This window comes from Ptychodera flava, unplaced genomic scaffold (genome assembly GCF_041260155.1).
Source record: "Ptychodera flava strain L36383 unplaced genomic scaffold, AS_Pfla_20210202 Scaffold_29__1_contigs__length_4469600_pilon, whole genome shotgun sequence".
Classification (NCBI taxonomy): Eukaryota; Metazoa; Hemichordata; class Enteropneusta; family Ptychoderidae; genus Ptychodera; species Ptychodera flava.
The window spans coordinates 71,175-82,267 of NW_027248351.1; the positions used below are offsets into that span (position 1 = coordinate 71,175).

General features: G+C 37.8%; 1 protein-coding gene across 1 annotated transcript; it reads left to right on the top strand.

The window, feature by feature from the left end:
* Window positions 1-9,743: 9,743 nt before the first annotated feature.
* LOC139127105 (centrosome-associated protein CEP250-like) lies at window positions 9,744-11,093 on the top strand. Its single transcript, XM_070693026.1, has 2 exons — window positions 9,744-9,759; window positions 10,177-11,093. Exons 1-2 carry the CDS (start codon window positions 9,744-9,746, stop codon window positions 11,091-11,093), a joined length of 933 nt encoding a protein of 310 aa, XP_070549127.1.

The window sequence follows — 11,093 nt, forward strand, 5'->3', positions numbered from 1 at the left end:
CTGTGCGCACCTTTGGAGATGCGTATGTCCAAGAAATGTAAAGAAAAATAGAGGTGAGGTTTAGATGAATATTTTACCTTCAATAAATTTTGATATAATCACAATTATTCCAACGAGTTGGAAGTAGCGGCGAAACCGTTGATCTTTCAAGTCTGTCTTCATTTTCTACTGTGATTCAGATTATGATGTTGACATGAAATATATCTACTTATCTATGGATGCCACCCTGCCTTCAGCCTTAAAGCTAAGTGGCTTATCTATGGATGCCACCCTGCCTTCAGCCTAAGCTAAGTGGCGCCATACCATATGACGCCCTTATCGCTATGATAAGAGAAGACACACTAACAATGTACAATGATGTTTACCGCCAATGCTCCATGGTACAAAGAAAAAGTGTACACCATGCACATCAAACAACTAATAATAACATTCTCTCAATGATCACATCTCGATATAACATGTATTAATGCACAAAATATTTTGCTAATTGTATTCTCCGTTGTACGTTTAGGACGTTGAAGGGTAAGTACGTGTTCCTCTTATTCAAACGTGTTTGCAAGGATGATGACGATGATGATGATGACGATGATGATGATAATGATGATGATTGCAAATCATATCTTATACAGTAATCGTCATGTGCTGACATTTATTCATGTGACACAGCGATGTTTTCCGCTGTGGACCCTTTCGAACTATGACGGCACATTTGTGCACGCGTTACACATTGTCTTGGACTTGTTGCCTTAGCTCGCGCTCCATGAATCTTACTTTCATGAACACCATTGCTTGGGCGCGCTAGGAATTGTCAGCCAGACCTTGTTATTATGTGCTACTATTTAAAGTAGAACATAAACGACGTGTGAAAAGTCTAGTCCGAAGTTTTTGGTAAAAACGAGAGGATGAGTGTTCATTTTAGTAATGTTTGCCGTAATTCACAGTTTTGTGTAATGGACGTGACAAAAAGATTGGTCTTGAACTTGATTTAAATTGATTGGCATCCCTCATCAAACAAAAAAAGGTTGCCGCATTACCTGAGTGTTAGTGCTATTATAGACTCTTTCAGAACATGGCAAATAAGATGTAAGGATATGAATGTGTAACCTTTCTGTCCCGTTAAGTTTTCAGGGATAAACATTGTGATTTGTATCATGTTTATCATGAATCCTGAATAAATGGTTGTTATGTATGTATGAATGGATGGATAGAAGGATGGATGGAGTTAAATGTGCAGTTAAATGACCATCTTATTTCAAACAAATAGTTGAATCCACCTCAGTCAGCCTATAGACCACATCATAGCACAGAAACAGCCCTCCTTAGAATTGTTAACGATCTCCTCACTGCACTAGACAGGGGTGAAATTAGCATTTTGACTTTGTTAGACGTCTCTGCTGCGTTCGACACTTTAGATCATGAAATTCTCCTTCATCGACTTGAACACTCTTTTGGAATCACTGATTGTGCGCTATCTTGGTTCAAATCATATCTGTCCCATAGATCACAATTTGTTTCAATTGATGGCTGTAAGTCACATGTGTCACCTCTTTGTTTTGGTGTCCCACAGGGCTCTGTTTTTAGGACCCATTTTGTTTGTATTGTAAACAGAACCCCTTTTTAATATCATTAGGTCACATTCTGTCTATCACCATGCATTTGCAGATGACAATCTACTCTACAAAGTAACCAAACTTGATGAGATCCACTCTGCCATAGATTCCATACGAGATTGCATTAATGAGGTCAAAACATGGATGAAATACAACAAACTCCATTTAAACGACAGTAAAACTGAAGCCATGCTCGTCATGTCACCTAGATTGCAAGGCAGATTGTCCCTTCCTGACTCGATGTTAGTTGGTGATGCAGTTATTAAGTTTTCCCATCTGTGAAAAATCTTGGTGTCACTTTAGATAGCCATTTAACCATGTCAGAGCTCGTAAGTATTGTATGCAGAGCTGCCTATGTTTAGCTTAGGTAGATCAGTTCTATTCGTTATCTGCTCACTGTTCAAGCCACTCAGACTCTTGTTATTTCTTTTGTCCTATCTCGTTTCAACTACTGCAACAGCCTTCTTTCTGGCTGCCCAAAACACCTCATACATTGACAAATTGCCACGTGTTCAAAATGCATCTGCGAGACTTGTCTATAAAGGCGAAAAATCACACAATATACAACCATTTTGGAAATCGCTGCACTGGTTGCCCATTGCTAATCGTACATAGTACAAACTTTCTACAGTTTTTTCGACTTGGTTTCAGCGACTGGACCACAATATCTCTCTGATCTTTTGCAATAGTATACTCCTTCAAGACACCTACGTTCTTCATCTGACACACGTCTTTTTAGAATACTGCGTGTTGCCACAAAATCCTTTGGTGAAAGGTCTTTTTCCCACTCAGGACCGAAAACTTGGAACAGTCTGCCAGTCAACCTACGCCATATGGATTCCCATGTTTCATTCCGCCATGCCCTCAAGACAAACTTTTTAAAGGAATAGTGTATTTTGTCCTGCGCCTAGAGCTCCCTTTGCGATTATGCGCATTATAAATATCCTTTATTATTATTATTATTATTATTATTATTATTATTATTATTATTATTATTATTATTATTGTTGTTGTTGTTGTTGTTGTTGTTGTTGTTGTTGTTCCATGGGTATTTTCAAGATTGCAGCCGCCATGAGAGCCTGCACTGAAAGTTCTGGTGAGTACATATTTTGGTCGATTCTACCGTTGAGAAGCATTATTTTGGAAAAGTAAAAACATCGGAGTGTGCAGCAGTGTTTTAAGTGTCCGTGCACATAGTTCATTACATAGCAGAAGCTCAAACTTTCAAGATTACTTCAACACAAAATCGCTCGTTGGTGATTAACTGCTACAACTTTATTTATCAGCGTGCTGTAAATGTGTACGAGAGACAGAAGCAATGCGTGTGCATGTTTACGTGTATTTCTTTGGGTCATAAACAGATTGTGTCCTTCATATGTTAAATTAACTTGCCTAGCATGTAAGATACATATCTTGAAATGCAGTTTTACAAAACTAAAATTTCAATATCATTTTCGACATGTCCTTCATTTTATATATGTTTGTATGGATTTATTTAGTTGTAGAATGAATAATTAATCACGATAGGTTATTTGAGAATTGTATGGCCATAGAATGGCAGAGACATTCCTTGATGTTCGCAGGAAGTATTTTATTTAGCTCCACTGCACTAGCCGGTTCTAACAACTCAAGTCCACTGAAGACAATTCAAAGTATGTACACTGGATGTGCTTATACTCTTTTGTTCTCAAATTTATGTACTAAACCATTTTAGACTGTCAAATGGTCATATTTCTGTGGTTTAAAAATTACTAAACCTTTCCTCCATTTACAACAGCATGCAACTCTAGATTTTACCTTACTGCATATCGATGGTCATGGTTTAACTTTTCAGATGAAAATCATTGCAATGAGAATGTCACTCAAATCCAAGATGGTAACCATGACAATGAAACTGGAACAGCGGATTAAGTAATTGGTACCGATGAAATGAAGGGATTCTAACATTCCAGTAAACGCAATCTTTTCTGTAAATTATGTAACAAAATACAGATTTGTAGATTGTTCTACAAGTTTTCACTCAAAAGGGTTTGTAGACGCATCTTTATTCTGTAGATAGAAAAGCAGAATATTAGACAGGAAAGGGCATCTGTTAGCTTTTCTGCTAGCTGTGATTATCCTAGTAGAGTAAGAGCCAACATGGTCTTGTTTGTATCATTCTGCAGCATCACAGTCTGCTTCGGTCAGCAAATTTTATCGACATTATTCAATTTTTCACGAAAAGGGCTATACCTGCTGTTTAGTTTTAATAACATTATTTCATTTGCTCCGCAAACAGTACATATATTTGAAGAAATAAGTGAAAAATAAATCTTTTTCCATAAAATAATATTCAGTTTCTGGTATTTTTACAAAATGTGAGAGTGCTGGTGTATTGAAGAGAAGGTCACTATTTTTGACATTACTTTCATTTCATCCTATATGTACTTAGTCTAGTATCCTCTTTGGATTTCTTGACATCACCCAAGTTTAGCATTTTGCACTATTGCTTCCAACCTGGCACTGGATAATCAACCACGGACATAATGCGAATGCTATACCCTAAAAGTCAATCAGAGAATATGAACCTTTGTTTATTTGATTTAGGATTATATAGTGCAGGTTGGGGCTACCAATAAATTCTGTTATCAGAATTACACTTCACTGATCAAATCATTACTGGTATGTACAACTAGTAGAAACACTTTAACTGTTGTTGACTTTCCATTGGAAGTCCTCTTGCATTTTCCACAGCATGCTTTCACCGGCATTGGGTTGTGAACTATTATGCAATATGCTGGAGTCTTTGTTTGACAAAATAAAACAGACTGAGGACATATTGATTAATGTTTTACACACTGTCCACAAATATGATTTTACTCAAAAGAATTAATATTATACAAGTTTTGCCATTTTGTTATGAATGCCTAAATTTTTCTGTGCCGGTAACCGAGGGTCTTCAACTACAAATATAGCATACATGTAATTTGTAGAAAACAAAAACAACACTGATTCATCAATCATTCGAAAATAATGAATTTATGTGAAAAGTCTAGGACTGTATCTTCTTACATGTAAAATGCATGTGCTGAAAGTTAGCAACACTGGGCCATACTAGCTGTTCTGATGGTGAATCTAACCTCTGACCTTAAATTTTCAAACTTATTCCAAGTCAAATAAGCAAATAAAACTTCCCATTGAGTTTGTGGTAATGTCAAACACCCTGTGTCAAAACTGTCACCCACCCCTTCCCTTTGTCACCTCATCCAAGTAAGACATCCCATCTGCTTTGTGTCATGCTCACCTTGTGTTTTTTTCTCTCTCGAAGTGGTTCTGGAAAATAAAAGAAAAGCTGTCTTGAGTTACGAAATGTTTTAATTTGATAACAAAAAAATATGCCAAGTTCAGCTGTAGATTGTTGTGAAGTACTAACAGTACAAATTTGATTAGTTTCTGCTAACAAGACATTTACATCACAACTGCTTACCATTGTTAACTGTACTTTAATTTTTGATTTCAAATATCGGAAAATGTTGAGTAATCTGTCTCTCTTGTATTAAAGTTTGTACGGTGATTTTTATTTTGCTTTGGTAAGAAAATGATTAAATTAGGTTTCATTTAGTAGCAAAAGTTTAAGTCTAACTTTCGAGGCGCATACTACCTTAGAAGATATTCATTTACAATTTCTGAGACATATTTTGGAATATTTGCATAAATATTGCCTTACATATGGGGACTTCATTGTCCTGCTATTTTGGTAACTACAGAACAGTTTCTCATTTTAATGATCACGGATTCCGCCCTCCCTTTTGGGTCCAAAAACCATTTGGCGCCATAGAAAATGTCTTCAAGCATGAGATACAAGCAAGCTCTTGGTATAGACGTTTCTTCCGTACGTATTCGACTAATGCTAAAGAAATGAACGGTTTGTATTCTCACATCGATGAAGTTGTGTTAGGCAGTGCAATAGGATAGCTTCCAAACTTACTAGATCACATTCAAAATACGATAAAAACAAAAACAATGAATAATTGTTGGATTTCAACACCACGCAGCCATTATGATGCTTATCAATGCTTGCACAGTCTTTCACATTAATAGCAGTAATCAGTTAATTAGTTCAGAATTAAATCTGGATTTCATACGATAACGTTACGTATTTTAAAAGTTTCAGATTTCTTGACGAGCCAACCATGCATATGCTTCAATCCAATATTTTGTAATTATATTACGTACTTGACTTACGCAGGTCAATTCTCATTATCAGCTGTGAATTATTGTATAAGCTCAAAAAGGGATTATGTGATCTTCAATGTAAATCGCTTATGAAAAATCACAGGTAGTTTATCAAAGTACAACATACATACATTCATTGCAATGGTTTAATTGAACCTTTAAAGGAATACCGTCACCTCTTAAAATTTTGCCACAGTTACCACGGAAAGAGAAAATCTAACCAAACACGGATTTTAAGCGGGTGGCCGCTTTTAAAACAGCGCCCTCACATGGGCATTTTGAATACCAAGGGACGCCCCTTTGACCATATATGGGCATATTTAGATTACAGGTGACTGTATACCTTTAAATATTTTTTTTGTTGTAGCCAGAACGTTAAACAACTAAAATAGGAGTTACCATGGAAACAAAAATTGAAATACAGTGATTAAGACATTCTTTTACAAAAATGTTGTTAGTGTTAAACCTTCCCTGTTATCTGACAAGTGTTTGCTGAATTTAAATATCAGCAGTCATTGTCAGGGTAGAGTCTGGAACATTTAATATCCGGTTGGTCCCTTTTTGAATGTTCATATCCAGGGTATTGGTCATACTTTGTCAACGTCAATCGATCAGCAGTCCAGAAAAGTCATCCTCCGATATCTTTCACGGTTTATCTCACCGTGCAGAAAGCCTTTTCTACTGCGTTTAAGTGATTTCTCATCATTGTTCATTGCTATCACATCTGTAGAAACCAATATTTTTGTGGAAAAAAACGAACATTTTGTCTCCTCGAATTATTGTTTTCTAATCAAAACTGTTAAACCAAAATTTGGCAAATTGGGCTTAAAACATTCAAGACTCTGAAAAGACATCGATCTGCATTCACATTAAGCTACGAGCTTAGAACGCCAGGACCACCTCGGTTAAAGTATTAAGTGGTTCCTCTAATTTTCGAGCAAATAAAAATATGTACAGATACTTCTTGTCACTTTATTTATCCACATACCTCATACTTGGTAACGTTAATATCTGCCAGGGTTAGATGATAGTTACTGGAAACAATTTTGCAAAAACGCAAATTGTTGACTAACTAAAATAGGGATTTTTCATGTGTGCAATTGCCTTTATTTACTCTGTATGTCACTGCCATTACGATTTCTTATACATGCAATTACAAGTGTGATTGGGAAGAGTACAATCAAAAATACGAAGAAAAAAGCAATAAAGATGTACAATGCAGTTTTGTCTCCATTACCTGTAAAGAAATACAGTAATTGTTATTAGGGCCCAAATTGAATCTTTCCATATAGGCAGTAGACCTCAGGCAAATGACCATGGTGAAGTCAAACCAACAAGTTGTTTTCAAGGAATTTGCCCTATTAGGTGATTTTTTTAACATTCTCGTTTGAATTATGATGTAATATTGATATTTTTATGCATCTATGAACGATACTTACAAGATGTCTGCCAACCACAGGCTGCAAGTAGAACATCTCTACGTCGACCTTGCTTACACTGGCATAAGTTTTGCTTTTTGAGTAAGCTTTCCTGCTGGTTCCACAATTATAATAAGTATTTTCAAAAGTGGGAGTCTTTTCCATCGACTTCGTATTAAATGTGGTCTTTGAGTCAGCTACGCTTCTACTTGTACTATCTGAGCCCCCTCCCAAAGTACGCTCGTGGGTATGGGTCGCAGGGTTATCATTTTTATTGATTGGTGTTTCTCCATCGAATTTTCTAGGTCCTTGAGATGGGGTCGAATTAACAGTATCAAAATCTCTCTCATGTTGTGTGCATTCTTCTTGATTTGTCATATACTGCACACGTGCTGATGTAGATGCCCGGTTGGTAATGACACCATCAGAAATACCATGAATGGTTTCTTGTCGAGATGATAAATTTTGTCTAGATGTCGAAGAAAAGGGCTGGCTTCTCAAGTTGTCATCAGATAAACCATAGGTTACATAAGTGACATTGTTATTTGCACCTTCAACAAATACTGTCTGCTCTTTATTTTCTGTTGAAAAATTATTTGATTTGACAACGTCACTTTGTATTATAGTGGTCATCTTTGCCGGATCGCCGGAGTTGATGGTTGATCAGTGCCCTTACATTCGGGAGTATCAGCATAGTACACAGAATCATGCAGAACTGACGTAATTGGGGGCATTTCCGGCGGTTGAGATACATCTAAAATATGCAATGAAGAATATAGTAAATTTAGCTTTACGAAAGAGATGTACAACATGTTTATCCAATAAAGAGTATGGTGAATAAAGCTTCGTTGGAAATACATTCATGATATTAAAGACAGTTATTCTTTATTATGATAACAGGACAGCTCCTACTTAACAACGTTGAGAATAGGAATAGTAAGTGATGTGTTCACATGGAAGCTGATGTTAGCAGTGTTAAAACAGCAACCTATTCCTAGAGGAACCAAATCCCTCCGAAACTACCATTTTACAAACACTTAGTGAAAACAAGATGGCGTAATTTTATTTATGTTAATACTGAACAGATATGTAAGGGTATTTTTCGGAAAATGTGAAAATTATCAAGTAAAATATTAAAAATATATGGTTATCAGAATGACAATGATGTTAAGACATTATTCGACTCGTGATGACAAGACTATCATGTCACTCGTATCATGCTTCGCCAAACGATGAAAACTATCAGAAAATAATATATGTATTACATGCACAAACCAACATTTGTTAATTTGTGCAAAATACAAGTAGTTTTCCTCAGCCTTTCAGCATTTTAACTCTTTAATAACTATAGGAATAATACCAATACGCCGTGGGCGAGTTGTCAATCATTTCTAGTAGTCGGCTATGTGAGACAGGAACACAGTGTGCAAATGCCAGACCTCTCGGTTTAAGTGTACCTTCCATGTTATACACGATTTCAAAGACAGCATCAACCTAGAATTTTTCCGAAGACAAAAAGTACACCTTTTCGATAACTAAAATCTAAATCTCAACGACCCGAACGCTGTTAAACGTCGTGCCAGTCATTACCTGCAATGCCTATAGAACCCATGGTAGTGCTGCCAGTTTCTGATCGATTGTTTCCGAAAATTATTCACGTATTTCCTTAGGAATATACGGACACTTAACGTTGTATTTATGTTTTACGGATTATTGCTGTCGTACGTAGTCTCTGCAAATAGTAGTTTATTTACAGGATCTTTTGGAGCTCAGCGAGCGGCCTGAACGCAACTCCTGACCCCCTTGGCGGCGGTAAGGTCTATACGAAGACGGGTGAAACCGCATATAAGCGACAAAACTAAAACACGAGGACTCACATTTGCCAAGTGGACCTATTTTGTCCGACAGTAACACTACGATAATTATGACTTATTTGAACGACATTTGAGCGATATTTTTACGTCAGGACAAATTTCATCGGTATAAATATATGGCCGCCACGTTGCTCACAATGACGAAAAAAATTCCGACGCACAAAAGTTTATGACAAAGACGCTGGTTGTCATGAGGTAGGACGACAAGAGTATAAATCCAGGCATTTCTTTTTTGTTCAGAGCGGACAAACTTGGCTTGTGCATGCGATAACATTCTTAATAAAACCTATTTGTTATTGATATCAAACTTTACCGACTTTTTTGTCAGTGTCACGATGTGAAATACACCGAATCAATGGAAATGAACAAGTATATTTCGTATTCAATTTAAGTAAGGTTTTAGTCAATGAACAATGGCTAAACTTTAGTGTGTGTTTTATAAGCTATGACTCAACTACAGTGAAATGTTGTATTGTTTTAGCTCGAAAGTAAATGCCTCATTTACCGCATCAGATAAACCACATAATAGATGTTTAAATGCCTTAGACAATATACATAAGTCAACAAGTCATTATGGAAAACAGAATATTGAACATTTTATTGAAAACAGAATATTGTATAATATTATGGATGGTTTCTCTGGTAAGTAACGGAATCTAATAATACCCACTGTACTGACATACGAACCTTGCCAAATATCCACAAAGGCAACGAAAAGTAAGTCATCAAGACAATGCGAAACGATGAGAAAAACTCTCCTTTATTTTCCACTCATTTGTTTTGACCTCCGCATTACCATCCAAGCGAACTTCAAGATTACCAACTTTCTGGAACACGCTTCTTACCAGCCATACAGCAAATAAAAAACCCAACTGCTCTACATTGACAGGCAACCCAACCATACCCAGCCGATCCTGGAACAAATACCTACTTCGATCAATCAAAGAATATCAAATATCTCAGCTTGTGAAGCAACATTCCAGAAAGCCGCCCCAACTTTGAAAAGGCACTGATAGAAAGCGGACAAAGGTACAAAATAAAGTTGACAGTACGTATGAGGGCTGGGCGAGGGAGAGGACACAGGTACAAATGAGGTTGACAGTACGTATGAGGGCTGGGCGAGGGAGAGGACACAGGTACAAAATGAGGTTGACAGTACGTATGAGGGCTGGACGAGGGAGAGGACACAGGTACAAAATGAGGTTGACAGTACGTATGAGGGCTGGGCGAGGGAGAGGACACAGGTACAAAATGAGGTTGACAGTACGTATGAGGGCTGGGCGAGGGAGAGGACACAGGTACAAAATGAGGTTGACAGTACGTATGAGGGCTGGGCGAGGGAGAGGACACAGGTACAAAATGAGGTTGACAGTACGTATGAGGGCTGGGCGAGGGAGAGGACACAGGTACAAAATGAGGTTGACAGTACGTATGAGGGCTGGGCGAGGGAGAGGACACAGGTACAAAATGAGGTTGACAGTACGTATGAGGGCTGGGCGAGGGAGAGGACACAGGTACAAAATGAGGTTGACAGTACGTATGAGGGCTTGGCGAGGGAGAGGACACAGGTACAAAATGAGGTTGACAGTACGTATGAGGGCTGGGCGAGGGAGAGGACACAGGTACAAAATGAGGTTGACAGTACGTATGAGGGCTGGACGAGGGAGAGGACACAGGTACAAAATGAGGTTGACAGTACGTATGAGGGCTGGACGAGGGAGAGGACACAGGTACAAAATGAGGTTGACAGTACGTATGAGGGCTGGACGAGGGAGAGGACACAGGTACAAAATGAGGTTGACAGTACGTATGAGGGCTGGACGAGGGAGAGGACACAGGTACAAAATGAGGTTGACAGTACGTATGAGGGCTGGACGAGGGAGAGGACACAGGTACAAAATGAGGTTGACAGTACGTATGAGGGCTGGACGAGGGAGAGGACACAGGTACACAATGAGGTTGCACAGTACGTATGA